The 27,465-nt window shown below is 58.6% G+C and overlaps 2 protein-coding genes across 4 annotated transcripts; one reads left to right on the plus strand and one right to left on the minus strand.

The window, feature by feature from the left end:
* The first annotated feature begins 4,307 nt into the window (after positions 1-4,307).
* LOC137360043 (emerin-like) lies at positions 4,308-11,110 on the plus strand. The gene is made up of 4 exons (XM_068025641.1): positions 4,308-4,427; positions 4,922-5,050; positions 9,774-9,847; positions 10,536-11,110. Exons 1-4 carry the CDS (start codon positions 4,346-4,348, stop codon positions 10,740-10,742), a joined length of 492 nt encoding a protein of 163 aa, XP_067881742.1. The 5' UTR covers positions 4,308-4,345; the 3' UTR covers positions 10,743-11,110.
* On the minus strand, positions 11,094-27,465 carry renbp (renin binding protein). Of its 3 annotated transcripts, XM_068025638.1 has the most exons (10): positions 27,355-27,465; positions 26,642-26,717; positions 26,334-26,409; positions 25,160-25,332; positions 24,816-25,040; positions 24,201-24,282; positions 23,837-24,012; positions 13,338-13,469; positions 12,668-12,755; positions 11,094-11,898 (listed from the first exon to the last, which is right to left on the minus strand). In XM_068025638.1, exons 1-10 carry the CDS (start codon positions 27,453-27,455, stop codon positions 11,819-11,821), a joined length of 1,209 nt encoding a protein of 402 aa, XP_067881739.1. In that variant the 5' UTR covers positions 27,456-27,465; the 3' UTR covers positions 11,094-11,818. The 3 variants fall into 3 exon arrangements, with proteins under 3 accessions (XP_067881739.1, XP_067881741.1, XP_067881740.1); XM_068025640.1 differs by lacking the exon at positions 26,642-26,717 and having other exon boundaries at positions 25,160-25,286; XM_068025639.1 differs by lacking the exon at positions 13,338-13,469.

Consider the following 27,465-nt stretch of genomic DNA (forward strand, 5'->3'; position numbering starts at 1 on the left):
TTGAGAGAGAGAGAGAGAGAGACCCAGGATAGTCAGAGAGAGAGAGAGAGACCCGGGATAGTGAGAAAGAGACCCGGGATAGTGAGAGAGAGAGAGACCCGGGATAGTGAGAGTGAGAGAGAGAGAGAGACCCAGGATAGTGAGAGAGAGAGAGAGAGAGAGAGAGAGACCCGGGATAGTGAGAGAGAGAGAGAGAGAGACCCAGGATAGTCAGAGAGAGAGAGAGAGACCGGGATAGTGAGAAAGAGAAAGAGACCCGGGATAGTGAGAGAGAGAGAGACCCGGGATAGTGAGAGAGAGAGAGAGAGAGAGACCCAGGATAGTGAGAGAGAGAGAGAGAGAGAGAGAGAGAGAGAGACCCGGGATAGTGAGAGAGAGAGAGAGAGAGAGAGACCCAGGACAGTCAGAGTGAGAGACCCGGGATAGTGAGAGAGAGAGAGAGAGAGAGAGAGACCCGGGATAGTGAGAGAGAGAGAAAGAGAGAGAGACCCGGGATAGTGAGAGAGAGAGAGAGACCCGGGATAGTGAGAGAGAGAGAGACCCGGGATAGTGAGAGAGAGAGAGAGAGAGAGACCCGGGATAGTGAGAGAGAGAGAGAGAGAGAGAGAGACCCGGGATAGCGAGAGAGAGAGAGAGAGACCCGGGATAGTGAGAGAGAGAAAGAGACCCGGGATAGTGAGAGAGAGAGAGACCCGGGATAGTGAGAGAGAGAGAGAGAGAGAGACCCGGGATAGTGAGAGAGAGAGAGAGAGGCCCGGGATAGTGAGAGAGAGAGAGAGAGAGAGACCCGGGATAGTGAGAGAGAGAGAGAGAGAGAGACCCGGGATAGTGAGAGAGAGAGAGAGAGACCCGGGATAGTGAGAGAGAGAGAGAGAGAGAGAGACCCGGGATAGTGAGAGAGAGAGAGAGAGAGAGACCCGGGATAGTGAGAGAGAGAGAGAGGGAGAGACCCGGGATAGTGAGAGAGAGAGAGGGAGAGACCCAGGATAGTGAGAGAGAGAGAGAGAGAGACCCGGGATAGTGAGTGAGAGAGAGAGAGAGACCCGGGATAGTGAGAGAGAGAGAGAGGGAGAGACCCGGGATAGTGAGAGAGAGAGAGAGAGACCCAGGATAGTGAGAGAGAGAGAGAGACCCGGGATAGTGAGAGAGAGAGAGAGAGACCCGGGATAGTGAGAGAGAGAGAGAGAGAGAGACCCGGGATAGTGAGAGAGAGAGAGAGAGAGAGAGAGAGAGAGAGACCCGGGATAGTGAGAGAGAGAGAGACCCGGGATAGTGAGAGAGAGAGAGAGACCCAGGATAGGGAGAGAGAGAGAGAGACCCGGGATAGTGAGAGAGAGAGAGAGACCCGGGATAGTGAGAGAGAGAGAGAGAGAGAGAGAGAGACCCGGGATGGAGAGAGAGAGAGTCCCAGGATAGAGAGATAGGGAGAGACCCGGAATAGATAGACAGAGAGAGAGAGACCCGGTATAGAGTGTGAAAGAGACCCGGGATAGAGTGAGAGATAGAGACCTGGGATAGAGGGTGAGAGAGACCCGGGATAGGGAGAGAGGGAGAGACGGAAAGACCCAGGATGCAGAGAAGGAGAGATCAGACACCGGATGGAGAGAGAGAGTCCCAGGATAGAGAGAGAGAGAGAGAGAGAGACCCGAGATGGAGAGAGAGAGAGAGAGTCCCAGGATAGAGAGAGAGAGAGAGAGTCCCAGGATAGAGAGATAGGGAGAGACCCGGAATAGATAGACAGAGAGAGAGAGACCCGGTATAGAGTGTGAGAGAGACCCGGGATAGGGAGTGATAGAGACCCGGGATCGGGAGAGAGAGAGAGACCCGGGATAGAGAGAGAGAGAGAGAGAGACCTGGGATAGTGAGAGAGACCCGGGATAGAGAGAGAGAGAGAGAGTGACCCGGGAGAGTGAGAGAGACCCGGGATAGAGAGAGGGAGAGAGTGGAGAGAGAGACCCGGGATAGTGAGAGAGAGAGAGAGACCCAGGATAGTGAGAGAGAGAGAGAGACCCGGGATAGTGAGAGAGAGACTGGGGATAGAGAGAGACCCGGGATAGAGAGAGAGAGAGAGTGAGAGACCTGGGATAGAGAGAGAGAGAGACCCGGGACAGAGAGAGAGAGACCCAGGATAGAGAGAGAGACCCAGGATGGAGAGAGAGACCCGGGATAGAGAGAGAGAGACCCAGGATGGAGAGAGAGACCCAGGATAGAGTGATAGAGAGAGACCCGGGATGGAGAGAGAGAGAGAGACCCAGGATAGAGAGAGAGAGAGACCCGGGACAGAGAGAGAGAGAGAGAGACCCAGGATAGAGTGGGAGAGAGAGACCCGGGATGGAGAGAGAGAGAGAGAGAGACCCGGGATAGAGTGAGAGATAGAGACCCGGGATGAAGGGTGAGAGAGTCCGGGATAGTGAGAGAGAGAAAGAGAGAGAGAGACCTGGGATAGAGGGTGAGAGAGACCTGGGATAGTGAGAGAGACCTGGGATAGTGAGAGAGACCCGGGATAGAGAGAGAGAGAGAGAGAGCCAGGATAGGGAGAGAGAGAGAGAGACCTGGAATAGACAGACAGAGAGAGAGAGAGACCCGGGATCGAGTGTGAGAGAGACCCGGGATAGAGTGTGAGAGAGACCCGGGATAGTGAGAGAGACCCGGGATAGGGAGAGAGAGAGACCCGGGATGGAGAGAGGGAGAGACAGAAAGACCCAGGATGCAGAGAAAGAGAGAGGGACACCGGATGGAGAGAGAGAGAGAGTGACCCGGGATGGATAGAGAGAGACCCGGGATAGAGAGAGAGAGAGAGTGAGAGACCCGGGATAGAGAGAGAGAGAGACCTGGGATAGAGTGAGAGATAGAGACCCGGGATAGAGGGTGAGAGAGACCTGGGATAGAGAGAGAGAGAGAGACCCGGGATAGAGGGTGAGAGAGACCTGGGATAGAGAGAGAGAGAGAGAGACCCAGGATCGGGAGAGAGGGAGAGACAGAAAGACCCAGGATGCAGAGGAAGAGAGAGACACACCGGATGGACAGAGAGAGAGGGACTCCCAGGATAGAGAGAGAGACCCGAGATGGAGAGAGAGAGAGAGAGAGAGAGAGAGTCCCAGGATGGAGAGAGAGAGACTGGGGATGGAGAGAGAGAGACTGGGGATAGAGAGAGAGAAAGAGAGACCCAGCATAGAGAGAGAGAGAGGGAGACATGGGATAGAGAGGTGCTGGGAGACCCTGAGCTGGGAGAGTCTCAGTTGGGAGAGTGGGTGCTGGGAGACCCTATGTTGGGAGACTCTGTGCTGGGACAGTGGGTGTTGGGAGAGTCTGTGCTGGGTGACCCTGTGCTGGGATAGCGGGTGCTGGGAGACCCTATGTTGGGAGACTCTGTGCAGGGACAATGGGTGCTGGGAAACTCTGCTGGGACAGGAGCTTCTGGAAAACTCTGTGTTGGGACAACAGCTGCTGGGAATCTTTCTCCTGGAACAGGGGCTGCTGGGAGACTGTGCGGGGACAGGGGCTTCTGGGAAACTCTGTGCTGGGACAGCAGCTGCTGGGAAACTTTCGGATGGGACAGGGCTTCTGGGAAAATCTGTGCTGGGACAGGGGCTTCTGGGAAACCCTGTGCTGGGACAGCAGCTGCTGGTGAACTCTGCTAGGACAGTGGGTGCTGGGAGACCCTGTGCTGGGACATTGGGTGCTGGGGGATTCTGTGCTGGGTCAGGGGCTTCTGGGAAATTCTGTGCTGGGACAGCAGCTGCTAGGAAACTTTGTGCTGAGACAGCGGCTGCTGGGAGACTCTGTGCTGGGACAGGGGCTGCTGGGAAACTCTGTGCTGGGACAGGGGCTGCTGGGAGACTCTGTGCTGGGACGGGGCTGCTGGGAGGCTCTGTGCTGGGACAGGGGCTGCTGGGAATGTGTGCTGGGACGGGGCTGCTGGGAGACTCTGTGCTGGGCAATTCTGTGCTGGGACAGGGGCTGCTGGGAGACTGTGTGCTGGGACAGGGGCTGCCGGGGCACTCTGTGCTGGGACAGCTCAGCTCTGGGAGACCCTGTGCTGGGACAGGGGCTGCCGGGGGCACTCTGTGCTGGGACAGCTCGGCTCTGGGAGACCCTGTGCTGGGACAGGGGCTGCTGGGAGACTCTGCTGGGTTGACAGCTTCACCCTGGTTCTCTTGATGGTTGCTGCCGTGATGCGGGCCGAGTGGGGCTGCTCCTGCCCGGGCTGGGATTTTGGGCGAAAGCTGCTGGGACGTGGGAAGGTCATGTTCTCCCAGGAATGACATCCTGCCTCCTCCTCCAGCAGGAGACCCTTCCCCCACCCCGCCCCCGCCCGAGTGAGTCCAAAGCTGATGCCCTGGCGATGGACTCTGTGAAGCGTTTGAGTGACGAGGAGCTGATAGTCCAGTTGATGTCTCATGGGATACCGCACGGTCCGGTCGTGGGTAAGGAGCTGGGTTGACCCCTGCGTTCGGGGAGCCCAGAGTGGGGGGGGGGGTGTTGGATCATGTCGATCTGGGGGGAGAGGAGGCCCAGGGGGGACGATGGCGAATCTTCCGGAAAGGGGAATGACAGCCGCAAGGGCACAGACATCGGCTGTCCGTTGGGAGCTGCGCGAAACGCATCGAATCTGCAGCAGCAGCAGTTAAAGAGCCGCAGCTTGCTGCTATAGGGCTGCTGACTGCAGGGAACTAATCACGGCGGGCGGTCGGGGGCTGGGGTGGGGGCGGTTAGGGCACACTGCTCCCCGACGGATGGCCAGCTCAGAGGCGAACCTCCCACTCCAGGATCGGGGCCCCGATTGCTATCGGATAGCCCCGGCCGGGGCGAGTGTGTGTGTCGGGCGAGATCAGAGAGGATTGCGATGGGGGGGAAATGTCTCTCTCTCTCTATCTCTCTCTCTCAGGATTTCACGCTGAACCCATCTTCTACTTCGCAGCTTCCACTCGCCGGCTGTACGAGAAGAAACTACAGGAGACGCTCAGCCGAGGTCAGAGGTCACAGGCCACGCGTCACAGGCCACCAGCTAGGGTCGAGGACTCTCCCTCCGAGGAGCAGGAAGAGGAAGGTGCGTGAATTTCATCAAACACTGCCAGGGCGGGTACAGCACGGGGTTAGGTACAGAGTAAAGCTCCCTCTACACTGTCCCCATCAAACACTCCCAGGACAGGTACAGTACGGGGGGTTAAAAGAAAAAAAAAACGGGGTTAGGTACAGAGTAAAGCTCCCTCTACACTGTCCCCCAACAAACACTCCCAGGACAGATACAGCCGGCGTTGGCTGCTGCCTGATTGTAGGTGCTGAGTGCTGATAGCAGCAACGAGCCTCAGCTGACAGTTTTGCTGGCAGTTGGAGGTTGCAGAGGTGGAGAGAGGAGCTACACTGAGCAGAGGGAGAGCAGCTGCAAACAAGCAGAGGGAAAGTTTGAACAACAATCACCTTTACAGTGAAGAAAGACTTTATTTTGGAAACAAGGCTTTGTCTGGAGGTGGGTGCTGAACACCAGAGGTTTTCTGTGCTTTGGACTGTTGGGGGAGGAACAAGTGGCCGGAACAACAAGGGGTGGGGCTGCCAAATTCAGCAGGAATCTGTGCTGCTGCAACAAGCACACAGGAAAGCTCCCTCCCCACCCCAATTGCCCAGCCTGAGTCAGCTGAAGCTGCCTGGCTAATACACAGAAGGGGATAAATAGTGCCTGGGCAGCTTCAGCTGACCCAGGTGAAGACGCCTCCCCCAACCAGAAGACCGGAAGACCAAGTGCAAAGACTGTTTTAAGTGTGCTGTGTGCACCACCTCCGGAAAGCAAGTCATCCCTTCCAGCCTGTCTTTACCTCTCTATTACCTCAGCCTCTCCTCGAACCTGTTATTTATTTTTTTATTCAGTATCTCTTCTGAACCTTTCATTTTGTTCGATTTGCAAGCCTACAATTTGGGGTGGGTTTAGCTCTTAGACCCATGGCAAGCCCTTCATCGCCGGTGGCGGGGCCCTCTACTACCTATGCAGCTGCAGCCTCTGTGGCTGCCCACGTGGCCCCGTCACCCTTTAAATTGATAACATCCAGCCATGGGGTGAAGAGCTATCCCCACCCCAACATGTCTATTGAGGCCTGTGTGAAGGCAATGGCCGAGGTTGTCGGCCCCTCGGCCATTGTTGCGGCCTCAAACATGTATGGGAAGGCTGTATTCTTCCTGAAGACCGAGCGGGCAGAGTCCCTGGCCCTGAGTAAGGGGCTCACTGTGGGGGGGACCTTCCTGCCGGTAGACCCTCTGGGGGCCACTGCGCAGCGGAGAATGCTATCAAACGTCCCGCCCTTTATTCCCAGTGAGCTCCTCCTCCCCCACCTGCACCATCTGGGGGAGGTGAGGTCGGGGATCACCCCAGTCCCGCTCAGTCTTCGGGAGCACAGCCTCCGACACGTCTACTCCTTCCGCCGCCAGATATTTATGCAGCTGGCGCGGGAGGAGGTCTTGGAGGGCCATTTCGATGTAGAGTTCCAGGGGACGGCCGACTGCGTCTTCTGGACCTCGGATGGGGCTCGGTGCCACGTCTGCAAGGGGGTGGGGCATGTTCGTAAGAATTGCCCCTATCTCCAGGCTGCCAACTCCACCTCGGCAGCCCAGGGTTGCGCCACTGCACCTCCTCCCACTCTCCCATTCTCCCTGTACCTCCACCAGACACTGCGCAGGTGGTTCCGGAGGCTGTGGTCCGCCCCACGGTGTGTGGTGGGTGTGTCGGCCGCTGGCGGGTGACGACCCGGAGGAGGATGGGGATTCGGTGTGGGGCACGGAGGACGATCTTGATTCCATCGCCAGTGAGGTGGTGGAGTCCCTCGTGCCTCCCACCGAGTCTTCTCAGCCCCACGGCGGAACTCCGGGATTTCCTCGTGGCTTGCAAGGGTTGCCGCAATAAAGTTCAGCTGGTCCTCAGCCATTGGTCGAATCTGGCGCTGATCATCCAGTCCGTCCGTGCCGCCCTCAAGAAAGCGGGCAAGGGCGCGGGCGTGAAACTGGTTGAGAGGCGCCAATTTAATGCGTTCCTCAATGGGTTGCTGGGGGAGTGGAGGGCCAGGTGCACTTCCACTCCCTCCTCACAGTGAGCTGTTGGTGACGGGTTTTAAGTACCTTTGACATGAAGATAACCATAGCCAGCCTCAACATCAACGGCAGCAGAGGGGCTCACCGCAGATTTCACAATCTCTCAGTCCTTAGGGAAGGGAGATACGCGGTGAGCTTTCTGCAGGAAACCCACACCGTTCCAGGAGACGAAGCCACCTGGCTCCTGGAGTGGCAGGGTGGGGTCTACATGAGTCACCTCACCCCTATTTCTAGTGAGGTGGCTATCTTATTGGCCCCGACTTTTCAGCCGGAGATCTTGGGGGTCAAGGAGCTAGTGCCGGGCCGCTTGCTCCACCTCGCCGTTCGCCTGGGTAGCGTGCCGCTCCACTCTGTGAACGTGTACGCGCCCAGGCCCGGCGCGTTGCAAGCGCGCTTCTTTGAAGAAGTGTCCGCTCTCTTGAGCTCCATCGATAGCGGCGAGTGCATCATCCTCGGGGGGGATTTTAACTGCACCCTCGAGGTGGGGGATCGCTCCGGTCCCTAACGCGGCCAAGCGTCGGTGGAGACATTGAGGGGATTGATCAACTCCCTCAACTTGGTGGACGTCTGGTAGAATCTCCATCCCGACTCTAGCGCCTTCACGTGGGAGGTCTGGAGGAGGGGGTCGCGAATGGACCGCCTCTACATTTCGCAGGCGTACGTCTCCCGCGTTTCGGCGGCCTCCATGCGGCTGGTGCCGTGCTCGGACCACCACCTGGTGTGGGCGGAGTTCACTCCGCTCCGCACGTGGGCGGGGTCCGCGTACTGGCACTTTAACAACCGGCTGCTGGAGGACGTGCGATTTCGGGACTCGTTCTGTCGATTCTGGGCCGACTGGAGAAGGAAGCAGGGGGGCTTCCCCTCCTTGAGGCTATGGTGGGATGTGGGCAAGACTCACATCCGCGCTTCTGTCAGGAGTACGCGAAGGGGTCGACCAAGAGGCGGGAAGAGGAGATCGGGCGCCTTGAGAGGGAGGTGCTCGACTTGGAGTCCCGTCTTGGTCATGCCGTCGTGGACCCGGCCCTGTGGCAGGCGTACAAAGAGAAGAAGGGCGCGCTGAGGGACCTGCAGCTCATAGGGTCCCGAGGCGCGTACGTGAGGTCGCGGATCCAGATCCTGGAAGATTTGGACCGCGCCTCACCCTTCTTCTACTCGCTGGAAAAATGGCAGGGGGTCCGTAAGCAGCTCGTCGAGCTGCTGGCCGACGACGGATCCTCCATCACTGATCCGGAGGGAATGGGGCTTCCTGGTCCGGACTTATTACAGTGCGGACTTATTACAGCGAGGATGCGTGCAGAGTTTTGTGGGAGGACCTGCCGCAGGTCAGCCCGGAGGGCGCCGAAGGATTGGAGGCTCCGCTCACGTTGGCGGAGCTGACTGGCGCCCTCCACCAGCTCTCGAGGGGCAAATCCCCAGGGCTGGATGGGTTGACCGTGGAGTTCCTCAGGGCGTCCTGGGGGACGATTATGCGCGGGTCCTGGGGAAAGCCTGGCGACTTGGGAGATGCCCCTCTCGTGGCGCAGGGCAGTCATTGTCCTGCTGCCGAAGAGGGACGATCTCCGCCTGCTTAAAAAACTGGCGTCGGGTCTCCCTCCTCAGCACGGATTATAAGATCTTTGCCCGTGCTCCGTGCTGGCCCACATGATCCACCCCGACCAGTCCTACACGGTCCCAGGTCCGGGACCTGATCCATCTTTCCCAGAGGACTGGTCAGTCGGTCGCTTTTCTCTCCCTCGATCAGGAGAAGGCATTCGACAGGGTGGATCACGAATACCTTTTCGGGACTCTGCGTGCTTTCGGACTCGGGCCTCCTCGGGAGTATGGTACCGCACAACCCGAGCCGCCTCTCAGAAATGCCCTCCGTGCCATTCCAATCGGCGCGGAGGGGTTTCCTGTACGGGCTGCTCCTGCACACTCTCCACTTCCTCGCCCTCGTCAGCCGGCCGGACACGCCCTGGCGGTCCGCGTTGCCATCTGGCGGCGAGGGAAACCCCGATGGAGGTCTCTCTACGCAGGAGTCTTCCCCCTTTACATCGGGGACCTGGGGTGGAGGGTGCTGCACAGAGCAGTCCCGTGCAATAGGCTTTTAAGTAGGTTCACGGACTCCCAGGCCAGCTGTACTTTCTGCGGCCTGGACGAGTCCGTGTTCCACATTTATACGGAGTGTGCGAGGTTGCAGCCCCTCTTTGAGTATCTGAAGGGGCTGCTCCTCAAATTCTGGCTGCACTTCAGTCCCACGCTCCTGATCTTTGGGCACCCGGTGCGGAGGGGCTCGGGCCGGGAGGAGGATCTCCTCGTCGATCTGCTCCTGGGCCTGGCCAAGGCGGCAATTCACAGGTCCGGGCTGCGGGCCGTCGGGGGGGGTCCGCCCTCCCCGATTGCCTGCCCCTCTTCCGCGGTTACGTTCGCGCCCGGGTGTCCCTGGAGAAGGAGCATGCGGTGTCCGCCGGTACGCTTGAGGCCTCCCGCGACCGGTGGGCACCGCAGGGACTGGAGTGCATCGTCGACGCCGAGAATGGCATTTTAATTTGAGTTTTTGGTTGAGTTATTCAGTTTTAATTTTTTTTAAAAACCGGTCTTCGATAAAGTAACGCTCTCTCTTGCGTTCCGCTCTTTAGTTCACCTCACTGGCTTGGTGGTTGCAGAATATTCTCTTGCTGCAGTGTTAAGCTGCCTCTCTCTCTCCCTTTCCACAGACGAGGATGACTACTCTGTCGGGGAAGTTTACTCCACTCAGTCGGTTCCGGTCCATTCTACAGCGAGACAACGGGTAAGAGGATCACTAGTGCAGTAACATCACCACTACGTCTCTTCTCTCCCCCCCCCCCCCCCCCCCCCCCGCGCCCGCCCCCATTGCCTTTCCTCGTTCCTCCGACCAAAGGGAATCACTTCACGCTTTTCTACATTAAACTTCATCTGCCGCTTGTCTGCCCATTCCGCCAGCCTGTCTCTGTATATTACGTCAACCGCGTTACCCTCATCGACCCTCTCTGTTGCCTCACCGGGAGAAAAAAACTCCATCCAATTAGTTAAGCACAACTTGCCCTCAACAAATCTGTGCTGGCCTTCCTGAATTAATCCACCTTTGTCCCGGATTCTTGTTTCTGAAAGCTTTCCCACCACTGAGGTTAAACTTGACTGGCCTGAAATCGCTCGGTTTATCCTTGCACCCTTTCTTGATTGAGGGTGTAACGTTTGCAATTCTCCCGTCCTCCGGCACCAGCCCCGTCTCTGAGGAGGATTATGGCCAGTGCTTCAGCAATTTTAGCTCCATCCTCACGGATATCAGTGAATCCATCCCACTGGCAATCGATTCTCCTCCCCCGCCTCGAGGGCACTGAGGATAGTTGTGGGCTCTTTCCCCCCCACCCCCGACCCCCACATGCTCCCCGACGATCGTAAAATCGGACTCGACTGACTTTTTTCTTTTCTTCTTTCCACCTCTCCCCTCCCTGCAGCAGTGGGAACGGGAGAGCGCGCAGGAGCGGAGGAGGGAAGCGGAGAGGGCCGAGGACCGGAATGAACCACTCGGGAGTGAGGATCGTGCTCCGCGCTGGGTGCAGATCCTCCTTTTCGTCCTGCTGATGGGCTTGCTGTCGTACCTGTACCAGTGGCTTCAGCAGGGCAGGGAACCGACCAGAGCAATCGACAGAGACACTGCCTGAAGCCGCCCCCCCCCCCCCTCCATTCCCCTCCCCGCCAAAGCGTTCCCCCAGTTCGGGAAGGAGCCCGAGCCTCACAGCCTGTCAAGGACACCCGCGCAGCCAGCAAAGGGGTGGTGGTGGGGGAGGGGGGGGGGGGGCAGCCGTTTTACGCACAGAACGATCCCAACGCAAGACAGCGGGTCGTCAGGTTTCGTGAGGTGTGTTACATTCACCTGCGAAGGGCACGGTGTTAGGGTGGAGGGGGGTGAGGGGTGGAGGGTCTCGGTCCCGCACCCCCCCCCTCCCCGCCCCGCCCGCCATTCTCGTGGTTTCGGTCACCGATCGATCGGAAAAATGACGCGTACATAAAGCTTTGGAATCTCCTCGGATTTTATTCATTGTTTTGTTTCTCTTTCGCAGGGGTTGAGTGTTGCCCAATGTTGGGGGAGGGGTTTGGAAAATTGGGAGCAGCACACGTGCCCGGACTGTGGGACTCAGTCCCACACTGGGTAAGATCAGTTGACTCAACCTGATGGGTAAAGGAAGGTGGGTGGGGGCCCTTATTCCCCACTCTAATTTCACTCTGTATCACCACTGGGGTCAACATCACTAGGACAGAGTGTTTCACCGAGCTTAAAACATTCTCACAAATCACCGAGGGACAGAGAGGGGGAACGAGATTAACATCAGTACAGATACAGTCAGTGACAGAGTAAAGCTCCCTCTACACTGTCTCCCATCAAACACTCCCAGGACAGGTACAGTACGGGGGTTAGATACAGAGTAAAGCTCCCTCTACACTGTCCCCCATCAAACACTCCCAGGACAGATACAGCACGGTGGGGTTAGATACAGAGTAAAGCTCCCTCTACACTGTCCCCCATCAAACACTCCCAGGACAGGTACAGTACGGGGGTTAGATACAGAGTAAAGCTCCCTCTACACCGTCAGGTTGCTTTCTGTGATATTCTGAATAACTAGGAGGGTGTTGATGATGGACGAGGATTTGTTGAATATCTGGTAAATGACAGGAGATCTCAGTGGAGTGTGTTTCGGTGGAACGTGCTATCAGTTTTGCTGAAGTTCTGCTGCAGTCTTCATGATTCCGGGCTCTCTTCTAGGAGATTGTCCAGAATTGTCTCGCAGAGATACAGACAGCGAGGTAGATGGAAACAGCCTGAACGGGGAAAGAGACGGAGTCAATGTCCAGCGAGTCACCAACGCCTACATTCCCAAATCCCACACCGTTACAGCCTGGAGTAACCGGAGGCACAGTCTCTCCCACTCTCCATCCCCCATTCTCCCTCCCTGTTCCTCTCCCTCTCCTGTTCCACTCTCCCTCTCCTGTTCCACTCTCCCTCTCCTGTTCCACTCTCCCTCTCCTGTTCCACTCTCCCTCTCCTGTTCCACTCTCCCTCTCCTGTTCCACTCTCCCACTACCCCTCCCTCCTCCTCCCCATTCCTCTCCCCTTCTCCCACTCCCCCTCCCCGTTCCTCTCCCATTCCCCCTCCCAGTATTCTCCCCCTTCCTCTCCCTCCCTCCCCATTCCTCTCACTCTCTCCCTCCCCGTTTCTCTCCCACTCCCCCCTCTCCCTCCCTATTACTCCCCCCTTCTCCCACTCTCCCTTCCCGTTCCACTCCCTCTTCCACCCCATTCCTCTCCCTCTCACCCTCCCTGTTCCTCTCCCACTGCACCTCTCCCTCTTCCCCACTCCCCCTCCTGTCCCTCTCTCCCACTCCCCCATTCAATTCCCTCCCCCTCCCTCGTTCCTCCCCATCCCACCCCTCCCCCTCTCTCTCCCTGTCCCCCTCCTTCCCTCCCACACCCCCTCTCCCACCCCGGCCGTTCCTCCCCCTCCCTGTTCCCCCTCCCTCCACCCACATTTCCTCTCGCTCCCTGTCCCACTCCCACACTGCCTCTCCGAGCCCAGCCACAAGCTGGTACCTTTGAAGGGGCCTCCCTTGAAGGTGTGGGTAACCGTCCCCTGCCGGTTCAGATATCCAAACCACTCTCCACCCTCCGGGTCTGGGAACTGCAAGAGAAAACATCACCAGCGTCTGCCAAAGTTCAAGAACGTGTTCAAAAAAGGAGGGGGGATCGCTGATGCTGACACACTCCCCCCTCACTCCGAGGGAGGTATATCACTGAAACACAGCTGGCAAGGGGAGACATACCTTCCTCTGCACTAGGGATGACTCCAACCAGCGGAGGGTTTCCCCCCCGATTCCCATTGGCTCCAGTTTTGCTAGGGCTCCTTGATGCCGCACTCGGTCAAATGCTGCCTTGATGTCAAGGGCAGTCACTCTCACCTCTCGAGTTCAGCTCTTTTGTCCACGTTTGAACCGAGGCTGTAATGAGGTCAGGAGCTGAGTGGCCCCTGGCGGAACCCAAACTGAGCGTCACTGAGCAGGTTATTGCGAAGCAAGTGCCGCTTGATGGCAGTGCTGTAGCTGTACTGGGACAGCTTGGCCAGGGGCGGGGTCCCACACGGGCGAGGGTCTCGGCCGTTACCCCCTTCCACGCCCCCAGGTAATGAAAGCATTTGCCCTTCCCTCGCCTCCTCCAGTTTCCCCCTTGACAGACGACAGTCGGCAAGCACCAGACCCTCACTCACGTGCGAGAAGGCGTACTCAAAGACCCGTTTGAAGTATTGCAACAGGCGGGGGTCCCGGCTGACCTGGTAACCCAGCAGAAAAGCTACCATCGCCTCAGTGTGCGGCCACCACAGTTTCATGTGCCACTCCAGCTGGACGGAGAGGGAGAGAAGGGACAGCGAGTTACAGCCGCAGGAAACGCCACCCGCTCCCCACCTCCCGTGTGACCCCCCCCCCCCCCCCCCACCCCGGCCCTGACCTGAAGCAGAACTCTCAGAATCCGACCGCACAGGAGGAAACAGGAAACCTCTTCTCCCGATTTACTCCATCGAATCCCTTCCTGACTGCGAACGCCCCGATTGAATCTCCCCTCAACCTGCTCTGCTCTGAGGGGAACATTCACAGCTTCTCCCGCTCTCTGCACATTCAACGGGAGTCCCTCGTCCCTGGAACCGTTCTGGGAAGTCTCCCTCCACACCCCCTTCAAGGCCTCGGCATCCATCCTTGAGCGCGCTGCCCCAGGAAGCGACATGGCGGATATTCAACTGCGGGGTGCATCGCATAACCCTGCACGCGCTGCCCAGCCCGGGGCACGGAGGCCCATTGTAGCCCATCCCACAACCCCCCTCCCCCGGACCCCGATCAGCTGACTCAGCACTGCCCAGGGATGTGTTGGGCTCGGGACCACACCAGCAAAGGGCAGTGTTACGGGAGAGTGTACAGGGGCTGTGGGGAGAGTGTATAGGGGCTGTGGGGAGAGACAGTGATAGGGGAGAGTGTACAGGGGCTGTGGGGAGAGACAGTGATAGGGGAGTGTGTACAGGGGCTGTGGGGAGAGACAGTGATAGGGGAGAGCGTACAGGGGCCGTGGGGAGAGTGTATAGGGGCTGTGGGAGAGACAGTGACAGGGGAGAGTGTACAGGGGCTGTGGGGAGAGACAGTGATAGGGGAGAGTGTACAGGGGCTGTGGGGAGAGACAGTGATAGGGGAGTGTGTACAGGGGCTGTGGGGAGAGACAGTGATAGGGGAGTGTGTACAGGGGCTGTGGGTAGAGACAGTGATAGGGGAGAGTGTACAGGGGCTGTGGGTAGAGACAGTGATAGGGGAGAGTGTACAGGGGCTGTGGGAGAGACGGTGATAGGGGAGAGTGTACAGGGGATGTGGGTAGAGACAGTGATAGGGGAGAGTGCACAGGGGCTGTGGGAGAGACAGTGATAGGGGAGAGTGTACAGGGGCTGTGGGTAGAGACAGTGATAGGGGAGAGTGTACAGGGGCTGTGAGAGAGACAGTGAGAGGGGAGAGTGTACGGGCTGTGAGAGAGACAGTGAGAGGGGAGAGTGTACAGGGGCTGTGAGAGAGACAGTGAGAGCGGAGAGTGTACAGGGGCTGTGGGAGAGACAGTGACAGGGCAGAGTGCACAGGGGCTGCGGGAGAGACAGTGATAGGAGAGAGTGTACAGAGGCTGTGGGAGAGACAGTGATAGGGGAGAGTGTACAGGGGCTGAGAGAGAGACAGTGATAGGGGAGAGTGTACAGGGGCTGTGAGAGAGACAGTGATAGGGGAGAGTGTACAGGGGCTGTGAGAGAGACAGTGATAGGGGAGAGTGAACGGGCTGAGAGAGAGACAGTGTACAGGGGCTGTGGGAGAGACAGTGATAGGGGAGAGTGTACAGGGGCTGTGGGAGAGACAGTGATAGGGGAGAGTGTACAGGGGCTGTGAGAGAGACAGTGATAGGGGAGAGTGAACGGGCTGAGAGAGAGACAGTGTACAGGGGCTGTGAGAGAGACAGTGATAGGGGAGAGTGTACAGGGGCTGTGAGAGAGACAGTGACAGGGGAGAGTGTACAGGGGCAGTGATAGGGGAGAGTGTACAGGGGCTGTGGAAGAGACAGTGATAGGGGAGAGTGTACAGGTGCTGTGGGAGAGACAGTGATAGGGGAGAGTGTACAGGGGCTATGAGAGAGACAGTGACAGGGGAGAGTGTACATGGGCAGTGAGAGAGACAGTGATAGGGGAGAGTGAACAGGGGCTGTGAGAGAGACAGTGATAGGGGAGAGTGTACAGGGGCTGTGAGAGAGACAGTGATAGGGGAGAGTGAACAGGGGCTGTGAGAGAGACAGTGATAGGGGAGAGTGTACAGGGGCTGTGAGAGAGACAGTGACAGGGGAGAGTGTACATGGGCAGTGATAGGGGAGAGTGTACAGGGGCTGTGAGAGAGACAGTGACAGGGGAGAGTGCACAGGGGCTGAGAGAGAGACAGTGACAGGGGAGAGTGTACAAGGGCTGTGGGAGAGAAAGTGATAGGGGAGAGTGTACAGGGGCTGTGGGAGAGACAGTGATAGGGGAGAGTGTACAAGGGCAGTGAGAGGGGAGAGTGTACAGGGGCTGTGAGAGAGACAGTGACAGGGGAGAGTGTACAGGGGCTGTGGGAGAGGCAGTGATAGGGGAGAGTGTACAGGGGCTGTGAGAGAGACAGTGATAGGGGAGAGTGTACAGGGGCAGTGAGAGAGACAGTGACAGGGGAGAGTGTGCAGGGGCTGTGAGAGAGACAGTGACAGGGGAGAGTGTACAGGGGCAGTGAGAGGGGAGAGTGTACAGGGGCTGTGAGAGGGGAGAGTGTACAGGGGCTGTGAGAGGGGAGAGTGTACAGGGGCTGTGAGAGAGACAGTGACAGGGGAGAGTGTACAGGGGCTGTGGGAGAGACAGTGACAGGGGAGAGTGTACGGGCTGTGAGAGAGGCAGTGAGAGGGGAGAGTGTACGGGCTGTGAGAGAGACAGTGAGAGGGGAGAGTGTACAGGGGCTGTGGGAGAGACAGTGAGAGGGGAGAGTGTACAGGGGCTGTGGGAGAGACAGTGAGAGGGGAGAGTGTACAGGGGCTGTGAGAGAGACAGTGAGGGGGGAGAGTGTACGGGCTGTGAGAGAGACAGTGAGGGGGGAGAGTGTACAGGGGCTGTGAGAGAGACAGTGAGGGGGGAGAGTGTACAGGGGCTGTGAGAGAGACAGTGAGGGGGGAGAGTGTACAGGGGCTGTGAGAGAGACAGTGAGGGGGGAGAGTGTACAGGGGCTGTGAGAGAGACAGTGAGGGGGGAGAGTGTACAGGGGCTGTGAGAGAGACAGTGAGGGGGGAGAGTGTACAGGGGCTGTGGGAGAGACAGTGAGGGGGGAGAGTGTACAGGGGCTGTGGGAGAGACAGTGATGGGGGAGAGTGTACAGGGGCTGTGAGAGAGACAGTGATGGGGGAGAGTGTACAGGGGCTGTGAGAGAGACAGTGATGGGGGAGAGTGTACAGGGGCTGTGAGAGAGACAGTGATGGGGGAGAGTGTACAGGGGCTGTGAGAGAGACAGTGATGGGGGAGAGTGTACAGGGGCTGTGAGAGAGACAGTGATGGGGGAGAGTGTACAGGGGCTGTGAGAGAGACAGTGATGGGGGAGAGTGTACAGGGGCTGTGAGAGAGACAGTGATGGGGGAGAGTGTACAGGGGCTGTGAGAGAGACAGTGATGGGGGAGAGTGTACAGGGGTTGAGAGAGAGACAGTGATAGGGGAGAGTGTACAGGGGCTGTGAGAGAGACAGTGATAGGGGAGAGTGTACAGGGGCTGAGAGAGAGACAGTGATAGGGGAGAGTGTACAGGGTCTGAGAGAGAGACAGTGATCGGGGAGAGTGTCCAGGGGCTGTGGGAGAGACAGTGATGGGGGAGAGTGTCCAGGGGCTGAGAGAGAGACAGTGATGGGGGAGAGTGTACAGGGGCTGTGAGAGAGACAGTGATGGGGGAGAGTGTACAGGGGCTGTGAGAGAGACAGTGATGGGGGAGAGTGTACAGGGGCTGTGAGAGAGACAGTGATGGGGGAGAGTGTACAGGGGTTGAGAGAGAGACAGTGATAGGGGAGAGTGTACAGGGGCTGTGAGAGAGACAGTGATAGGGGAGAGTGTACAGGGGCTGAGAGAGAGACAGTGATAGGGGAGAGTGTACAGGGTCTGAGAGAGAGACAGTGATCGGGGAGAGTGTCCAGGGGCTGTGGGAGAGACAGTGATCGGGGAGAGTGTCCAGGGGCTGAGAGAGAGACAGTGATAGGGGAGAGTGTACAGGGTCTGAGAGAGAGACAGTGATCGGGGAGAGTGAACAGGGGATGTGGGAGAGACAGTGATCGGGGAGAGTTTACAGGGGCTGTGGGAGAGACAGTGATCGGGGAGAGTGTCCAGGGGCTGTGGGAGAGACAGTGATCGGGGAGAGTGTCCAGGGGCTGTGGGAGAGACAGTGAGAGGGGAGAGTGTCCAGGGTTTGTCGGTAGAGACAGTGAGAGGGGAGAGTGTGCAGGGGCTGTGAGAGAGACAGTGATAGGGGAGAGTGTGCAGGGGCTGAGAGAGAGACAGTGATAGGGGAGAGTGTGCAGGGGCTGAGAGAGAGACAGTGATAGGGGAGAGTGTGCAGGGGCTGAGAGAGAGACAGTGATAGGGGAGAGTGTGCAGGGGCTGAGAGAGAGACAGTGATAGGGGAGAGTGTACAGGGGCTGTGGGGAGAGACAGTGATAGGGGAGAGTGTACAGGGGCTGTGAGAGAGACAGTGATAGGGGAGAGTGTACAGGGGCGGTGGGGAGAGACAGCGATAGGGGAGAGTGTACAGGGGCTGTGAGAGAGACAGTGATAGGGGAGAGTGTACAGGGGCGGTGGGGAGAGACAGTGATAGGGGAGAGTGTACAGGGGCTGTGGGGAGAGGCAGCGATAGGGGAGAGTGTACAGGGGCTGTGGGGAGAGACAGTGATAGGGGAGAGTGTACAGGGGCTGTGGGAGAGACAGTGATAGGGGAGAGTGTACAGGGGCTGTGGGAGAGACAGTGACAGGGGAGAGTGTACAGGGGCTGTGGGAGAGACAGTGACAGGGGAGAGTGTACAGGGGCTGTGGGAGAGGCAGTGATAGGGGAGAGTGTACAGGGGCTGTGAGAGAGACAGTGACAGGGGAGAGTGTACAGGGGCAGTGAGAGAGACAGTGACAGGGGAGAGTGTGCAGGGGCTGTGAGAGAGACAGTGACAGGGGAGAGTGTACAGGGGCAGTGAGAGGGGAGAGTGTACAGGGGCTGTGAGAGGGGAGAGTGTACAGGGGCTGTGAGAGGGGAGAGTGTACAGGGGCTGTGAGAGAGACAGTGACAGGGGAGAGTGTACAGGGGCTGTGGGAGAGACAGTGACAGGGGAGAGTGTACGGGCTGTGAGAGAGGCAGTGAGAGGGGAGAGTGTACGGGCTGTGAGAGAGACAGTGAGAGGGGAGAGTGTACAGGGGCTGTGGGAGAGACAGTGAGGGGGGAGAGTGTACAGGGGCTGTGGGAGAGACAGTGAGGGGGGAGAGTGTACAGGGGCTGTGAGAGAGACAGTGAGGGGGGAGAGTGTACAGGGGCTGTGAGAGAGACAGTGAGGGGGGAGAGTGTACAGGGGCTGTGAGAGAGACAGTGAGGGGGGAGAGTGTACAGGGGCTGTGGGAGAGACAGTGAGGGGGGAGAGTGTACAGGGGCTGTGGGAGAGACAGTGAGGGGGGAGAGTGTACAGGGGCTGTGGGAGAGACAGTGAGGGGGGAGAGTGTACAGGGGCTGTGAGAGAGACAGTGATGGGGGAGAGTGTACAGGGGCTGTGAGAGAGACAGTGATGGGGGAGAGTGTACAGGGGCTGTGAGAGAGACAGTGATGGGGGAGAGTGTACAGGGGCTGTGAGAGAGACAGTGATGGGGGAGAGTGTACAGGGGCTGTGAGAGAGACAGTGATGGGGGAGAGTGTACAGGGGCTGTGAGAGAGACAGTGATGGGGGAGAGTGTACAGGGTTGAGAGAGAGACAGTGATAGGGGAGAGTGTACAGGGGCTGTGAGAGAGACAGTGATAGGGGAGAGTGTACAGGGGCTGAGAGAGAGACAGTGATAGGGGAGAGTGTACAGGGTCTGAGAGAGAGACAGTGATCGGGGAGAGTGTCCAGGGGCTGTGGGAGAGACAGTGATCGGGGAGAGTGTCCAGGGGCTGAGAGAGAGACAGTGATCGGGGAGAGTGTACAGGGTCTGAGAGAGAGACAGTGATCGGGGAGAGTGAACAGGGGATGTGGGAGAGACAGTGATCGGGGAGAGTTTACAGGGGCTGTGGGAGAGACAGTGATCGGGGAGAGTGTCCAGGGGCTGTGGGAGAGACAGTGATCGGGGAGAGTGTCCAGGGGCTGTGGGAGAGACAGTGAGAGGGGAGAGTGTCCAGGGTTTGTCGGTAGAGACAGTGAGAGGGGAGAGTGTGCAGGGGCTGTGAGAGAGACAGTGATAGGGGAGAGTGTGCAGGGGCTGAGAGAGAGACAGTGATAGGGGAGAGTGTGCAGGGGCTGAGAGAGAGACAGTGATAGGGGAGAGTGTGCAGGGGCTGAGAGAGAGACAGTGATAGGGGAGAGTGTGCAGGGGCTGAGAGAGAGACAGTGATAGGGGAGAGTGTGCAGGGGCTGAGAGAGAGACAGTGAGAGGGGAGAGTGTGCAGGGGCTGTGGGGAGCGTGTGCAGGGGCTGTGGGGAGCGTGTGCAGGGGCTGTGGGGAGCGTGTGCAGGGGCTGTGGGGAGCGTGTGCAGGGGCTGTGGGGAGCGTGTGCAGGGGCTGTGGGGAGCGTGTGCAGGGGCTGTGGGGAGCGTGTGCAGGGGCTGTGGGGAGCGTGTGCAGGGGCTGTGGGGAGCGTGTGCAGGGGCTGTGGGGAGCGTGTGCAGGGGCTGTGGGGAGCGTGTGCAGGGGCTGTGGGGAGCGTGTGCAGGGGCTGTGGGGAGCGTGTGCAGGGGCTGTGGGGAGCGTGTGCAGGGGCTGTGGGGAGCGTGTGCAGGGGCTGTGGGGAGCGTGTGCAGGGGCTGTGGGGAGCGTGTGCAGGGGCTGTGGGGAGCGTGTGCAGGGGCTGTGGGGAGCGTGTGCAGGGGCTGTGGGGAGCGTGTGCAGGGGCTGTGGGGAGCGTGTGCAGGGGCTGTGGGGAGCGTGTGCAGGGGCTGTGGGGAGCGTGTGCAGGGGCTGTGGGGAGCGTGTGCAGGGGCTGTGGGGAGCGTGTGCAGGGGCTGTGGGGAGCGTGTGCAGGGGCTGTGGGGAGCGTGTGCAGGGGCTGTGGGGAGCGTGTGCAGGGGCTGTGGGGAGCGTGTGCAGGGGCTGTGGGGAGCGTGTGCAGGGGCTGTGGGGAGCGTGTGCAGGGGCTGTGGGGAGCGTGTGCAGGGGCTGTGGGGAGCGTGTGCAGGGGCTGTGGGGAGCGTGTGCAGGGGCTGTGGGGAGCGTGTGCAGGGGCTGTGGGGAGCGTGTGCAGGGGCTGTGGGGAGCGTGTGCAGGGGCTGTGGGGAGCGTGTGCAGGGGCTGTGGGGAGCGTGTGCAGGGGCTGTGGGGAGCGTGTGCAGGGGCTGTGGGGAGCGTGTGCAGGGGCTGTGGGGAGCGTGTGCAGGGGCTGTGGGGAGCGTGTGCAGGGGCTGTGGGGAGCGTGTGCAGGGGCTGTGGGGAGCGTGTGCAGGGGCTGTGGGGAGCGTGTGCAGGGGCTGTGGGGAGCGTGTGCAGGGGCTGTGGGGAGCGTGTGCAGGGGCTGTGGGGAGCGTGTGCAGGGGCTGTGGGGAGAGACAGTGATAGGGGAGAGTGTACAGGGGCTGTGAGAGAGACAGTGATAGGGGAGAGTGTACAGGGGCTGTGGCGAGAGACAGTGATAGGGGAGAGTGTACAGGGGCTGTGAGAGAGACAGTGATAGGGGAGAGTGTACAGGGGCTGTGAGAGAGACAGTGATAGGGGAGAGTGTACAGGGGCTGTGGGGAGAGACAGTGATAGGGGAGAGTGTACAGGGGCTGTGAGAGAGACAGTGATAGGGGAGAGTGTACAGGGGCTGAGAGTGAGACAGTGATTGGGGAGAGTGTGCAGGGGCTGAGAGAGAGACAGTGATAGGGGAGAGTGTACAGGGGCTGTGAGAGAGACAGTGAGAGGGGAGAGTGTACAGGGGCTGAGAGTGAGACAGTGATTGGGGAGAGTGTGCAGGGGCTGAGAGAGAGACAGTGATAGGGGAGAGTGTGCAGGGGCTGAGAGAGAGACAGTGATAGGGGAGAGTGTACAGGGGCTGTGGGGAGAGACAGTGATAGGGGAGAGTGTACAGGGGCTGTGAGAGAGACAGTGATAGGGGAGAGTGTACAGGGGCGGTGGGGAGAGACAGCGATAGGGGAGAGTGTACAGGGGCTGTGAGAGAGACAGTGATAGGGGAGAGTGTACAGGGGCGGTGGGGAGAGACAGTGATAGGGGAGAGTGTACAGGGGCTGTGGGGAGAGGCAGCGATAGGGGAGAGTGTACAGGGGCTGTGGGGAGAGACAGTGATAGGGGAGAGTGTACAGGGGCTGTGGGAGAGACAGTGATAGGGGAGAGTGTACAGGGGCTGTGGGAGAGACAGTGATAGGGGAGAGTGTACAGGGGCTGTGGGAGAGACAGTGATAGGGGAGAGTGTACAGGGGCTGTGGGAGAGACAGTGATAGGGGAGAGTGTACAGGGGCTGTGGGAGAGACAGTGATAGGGGAGAGTGTACAGGGGCTGTGGGGAGAGACAGTGATAGGGGAGAGTGTACAGGGGCTGTGGGAGAGACAGTGATAGGGGAGAGTGTACAGGGGCGGTGGGGAGAGACAGTGATAGGGGAGAGTGTACAGGGGCGGTGGGGAGAGACAGTGATAGGGGAGAGTGTACAGGGGCTGCGGGGAGAGACAGTGATAGGGGAGAGTGTACAGGGGCTGTGGGGAGAGTGTACGGGGCTGTGGGGAGAGACAGTGATGGGGAGAGTGTACAGGGGCTGTGGGGAGAGACAGTGATAGGGGAGAGTGTACAGGGGCTGTGGGGAGAGACAGTGATAGGGGAGAGTGTACAGGGGCTGTGGGAGAGACAGTGATAGGGGAGAGTGTACAGGGGCTGTGGGAGAGACAGTGATAGGGGAGAGTGTACAGGGGCTGTGGGGAGAGACAGTGATAGGGGAGAGTGTACAGGGGCTGTGGGAGAGACAGTGATAGGGGAGAGTGTACAGGGGCGGTGGGGAGAGACAGTGATAGGGGAGAGTGTACAGGGGCGGTGGGGAGAGACAGTGATAGGGGAGAGTGTACAGGGGCTGCGGGGAGAGACAGTGATAGGGGAGAGTGTACAGGGGCTGTGGGGAGAGTGTACGGGGCTGTGGGGAGAGACAGTGATAGGGGAGAGTGTACAGGGGCTGTGGGAGAGACAGTGATAGGGGAGAGTGTACAGGGGCTGTGGGAGAGACAGTGATAGGGGAGAGTGTACAGGGGCTGTGGGGAGAGACAGTGATAGGGGAGAGTGTACAGGGGCTGTGGGAGAGACAGTGATAGGGGAGAGTGTACAGGGGCGGTGGGGAGAGACAGTGATAGGGGAGAGTGTACAGGGGCGGTGGGGAGAGACAGTGATAGGGGAGAGTGTACAGGGGCTGCGGGGAGAGACAGTGATAGGGGAGAGTGTACAGGGGCTGTGGGGAGAGTGTACGGGGCTGTGGGGAGAGACAGTGATGGGGAGAGTGTACAGGGGCTGTGGGGAGAGACAGTGATAGGGGAGAGTGTACAGGGGCTGTGGGGAGAGACAGTGATAGAGGAGAGTGTCCAGGGGCTGTGGGGAGAGACAGTGATAGGGGAGAGTGTACAGGGGCTGAGAGAGAGACAGTGATAGGGGAGAGTGTACAGGGGCTGTGAGAGAGACAGTGATAGGGGAAAGTGTACATGGGCTGTGGGGAGAGACAGTGATAGGGGAGAGTGTCCAGGGGCTGTGGGGAGAGACAGTGATAGGGGAGAGTGTACAGGGGCTGTGAGAGAGACAGTGATAGGGGAAAGTGTACATGGGCTGTGGGGAGAGACAGTGATAGGGGAGAGTGTACAGGGGCTGTGGGGAGAGACAGTGATAGGGGAGAGTGTACAGGGGCTGTGGGGAGAGACAGTGATAGGGGAGAGTGTCCAGGGGCTGTGGGGAGAGACAGTGATAGGGGAGAGTGTACAGGGGCTGAGAGAGAGACAGTGATAGGGGAGAGTGTACAGGGGCTGTGAGAGAGACAGTGATAGGGGAAAGTGTACATGGGCTGTGGGGAGAGACAGTGATAGGGGAGAGTGTCCAGGGGCTGTGGGGAGAGACAGTGATAGGGGAGAGTGTACAGGGGCTGTGGGAGAGACAGTGATAGGGGAGAGTGTACAGGGGTGGTGGGGAGAGACAGTGATAGGGGAGAGTGTACAGGGGCGGTGGGGAGAGACAGTGATAGGGGAGAGTGTCCAGGGGCTGTGGGGAGAGACAGTGATAGGGGAGAGTGTCCAGGGGCTGTGGGGAGAGACAGTGATAGGGGAGAGTGTCCAGGGGCTGTGGGGAGAGACAGTGATAGGGGAGAGTGTACAGGGGCTGAGAGAGAGACAGTGATAGGGGAGAGTGTACAGGGGCTGTGAGAGAGACAGTGATAGGGGAAAGTGTACATGGGCTGTGGGGAGAGACAGTGATAGGGGAGAGTGTCCAGGGGCTGTGGGGAGAGACAGTGATAGGGGAGAGTGTACAGACCTGTGTCGGGGAGTGGCCATCCACATCTTGGAAATACAGGATCCCTCCGAACTGACGATCCCAGCCGGCCTCAAAGGGAAGGATCATGAACTTCTCAATGGCCGTTTTCTTCAGCTCCTCACAGCCGTGTTTCAGCGCGTACCGCAGCAGGAACCAACCTGCTTCCAGCGCGTGGCCTGTCAAAAACCAGAGGACCACCATTAACAGCGAGCACAGGCTCAGCGTCAAGAGAACTCCCAGCATGCCGATGGCCCCCGCCCACCCTGCAACCAGCCCGAGAGTCCCCAGGCTCAGGTCGCCCTGGCGCCCGAACGTCACCGGGTCTTCGAGCCTGCCCCAGGCGTCTCCCGGCTCCCGCGCGTACCTGGGTTCTGCAGGCGCCCCTGGGAACCGGGTAGCTCCTTTCCCTCCGCAGACACCGTCTCCAGGACGACCGAGTCCTCCCGCTGGAAGGAGGGACAGAGAGAGAGAGACGGGGTTAAAATCTCAAACGGCGTGAGCAGACCATCAGAAACGCAGCCGAGTTTTTAACAAAATTAATAAATAAAACAGCTGGGAAACTGTAATCGTTCTCCCGGGAGCAGGTTAAGGGGAAATTGAATGGAGGCGTTCAAAATCAGGAAGGGTTTCGATCGAGTAACTCAGGAGAAACAGTTTCCAGTGGCAGGAGGGTCAGTAACCAGAGGGACAACAGATTTCAGATAATCGGGGTAAGAACCAGAGGCGGAGAGGAGGAGAGTGTTTTTTTTTAGACGCAGTGAGTTGTGATGTGGAACGCGCTGCCTGAAAGGGCGGTGGAAGCAGATTCAATCGTAACTTTCAAAAGGGGAATCGGAGAAATACTGGAAGGGGAGAAAATTACAGGGCAGAGTGAGGTGGAAGGAATTGGACCGCTCTTCGACGGGGGGGGCCAGCATCAGCAGGATGGGCCGAATGACCTGTCCCCCGTGCTGTGCGATTCCATGAAGCTCTGGCTTACCTGCAGATGTTGGAGAATTTGTTGGACGCTCCAAGCCCCCAGATCCCGAAGTCTCTGGCCCACCTCGGCATCCTTCTCGCCCAGTTGGTCAACCAGGCACAGGAGCATCATGGGCACAGCCATGGAATTGACCGCCTCCGCGCCGGGCAGCTCCGGACGCCCCAAACCCGCGGGGTCCTCGCGCACCCAGCGGGCGACCTGTTCCATCATCTCCGCCGCTTCCCTCTGGCCAACGAGAGAGAGAGGGAGAACTAGTCAACGAGATCCAGCACCGTGGAGCCTCGGCCCTCCCCCCACCACCCGCCCCCCGGTGTCCCTTCCCCAGCCCTGGCGGAGACTCTCACCTGGTACTTCCTGACCCCGGTGACCCGCCAGAGTTCGTCCATCGCCATGGTGTAAAAACACTCGCTGAAGATACTCCTCTGGACCTTGACTGGCCTCCCATCCCGGGTCACCACAAACGCCTGCTTCCTGGAATCAGCAGACACCGCAGCATGGCGTATCAAGAATTCGGCGCCTGGGAATAGAGTGATTCCGCAACCACCGCCCCCGACAAACAGAAACACAACGTCAACGGGGGGGGGGGAAAAACGCAAACCCCAACGCGGAGCGAAACCTCATGTCACGAAGCCCCCGACTGCTGCCCTCTGCGGTAGAGTCGGGGCCCGAACCGTAAATGAGCACGGGGGTGGGGGGTCAGTATCGGCACGGACCACACAGACTCCAGAGCCCAGGAGGGGATAAGCAGCTCCCACAGGCCACTTAGCCTGACATCAGTCATCGGGATCTATTATTCAAGATGTCTTAACCATAACAGGAGCAGGCAAAGTTAGCATGGTTTTACTGAAGGAAAATGGTGTTTGACAAATTTATTACAGTTTGTTGAGAATGTAACTAGGAGGATAGATAAAGGAGAACCAGTAGATGTAGTATATTGGGATTTCCAAAAGGCATTTGATAAGGTGCCAAGCAGAAGGTTGATATGCAGGATAAGGGCTCATGGAGTTGGGGGTAATCTATTGGCATGGATAGATGATTGGTTAATGGATAGGAAGCAGAGAGTGGGCATAAATGGGGCATTTTCAAGTTGGCAGGCAGTGAATAGTGGGGTCCCGCAAGGATCAGTGCTGGGGCCTCATCTATTTACACTCTATGTTAATGACTTGGATGAAGAGACAGGGCGTAATGTATCTAAGTTGGCTGATGATACAAAGCCCGGTGGAAAGGTAAGCTGCGAGGAGTATGCAGAGAGGCTGCGAAAAGATATAGGTTAAGTGATTGGGCAACAAGATGGTAGATGGGAAACTGCCGATCTCCCAGTTCGGGAAGAGTCCCAGTCAGAGATTGGGAGATGCAACAGGATCGTGAGGGAATCTGAGTCACGGTTCAGTGTGTGCGAGGGTCAAGACAGGAGGCCCGTTCACTTCTGTTGACGCAGTGGCTTCAGGGAGGGAACGGGGCCGGGAGGGCTGCAAGGACAGGGTTTCAGGAAGGCGGGAAAGAGGGAGCAGGGTTTACCAGCCACAGCCGCATCCAGTAACTCCTGACGACGAAACCGGGCCAACTTCCTGTACAAGCGGCAGTAAGTCCAGACCTGCGGAGAACGAGAGAGAAGGTTTCAGTCAAGGTTTAGGGAGGGGAATTCCAGAGCTCAGGGCCCCAGGCAGCTGAGGGAGCGCCGCACTGTCGGAGGGTCAGTTCTGAATCGGGGATATGCACAAGAGGCCAGAATGGGAGGAGTGCGGAGATTTCGGAGGGTTGTAGGGGCGCGGAGGTGGTTACGGAGATAGTTTACGCTGGGATACGTTCTCAGGTTAGACACGCACCTGTCTTGCCTGCAACCAGATGTACTTGAGATCATCATAAACCATTCCCTTCTGACTCAAACACGTGAAAAATCCCCTGTAACAGAAAGGAATAAGTCAGCAACGATTGGCCAGTGGAGGGCCGTCCCAAAGGGACTCATGTCCAATCAGGCGTCCTTGTTTTTCCCTCGAAGTGTGCTCGCTGTTGTAATGCAGGAATTGCAGCGGGCAATCAGTGCATGGCAAGATCCCAGGTCATGTGTTTTTAGCGATGTTGCACTCTCTCAGTACTGACCCTCCGACAGCGCGGCGCTCCCTCCGTCCTGACCCTCCGACAGCGCGGCGCTCCCTCCGTACTGACCCTCCGACAGCGCGGCGCTCCCTCCGTACTGACCCTCCGACAGCGCGGCGCTCCCTCTGTAATGACCCTCCGACAACGCGGCGCTCCCTCCGTACTGACCCTCCGACAGTGCGGCGCTCCCTCCGTACTGACCCTCCGACAGCGCGGCGCTCCCTCCGTACTGACCCTCCAACAGCGCGGCGCTCCCTCCGTACTGACCCTCCAACAGCGCGGCGCTCCCTCAATACTGACCCTCCAACAGCGCGGCGCTCCCTCAGTACTGACCCTCCGACAGCGCGGCGCTCCCTCAGTACTGACCCTCCCCTCGCAGTCAAAAAGGTGCAGGTTCAGGGCCCTCTGACCCGAGGGTTAACTCTGCATTATGATCACTCACCCCAACTCCTTGTCATGGGAATGTTGCAGCCAGAATTCCAGGGTCCGATCGAGCTCAGATCTCACCTTCCACCGAAGCTCTTCATATTCCGAACGGGACATCCTTCAGCTG

This window comes from Heterodontus francisci, unplaced genomic scaffold (genome assembly GCF_036365525.1).
Source record: "Heterodontus francisci isolate sHetFra1 unplaced genomic scaffold, sHetFra1.hap1 HAP1_SCAFFOLD_683, whole genome shotgun sequence".
Lineage (NCBI taxonomy): Eukaryota > Metazoa > Chordata > Chondrichthyes > Heterodontiformes > Heterodontidae > Heterodontus > Heterodontus francisci.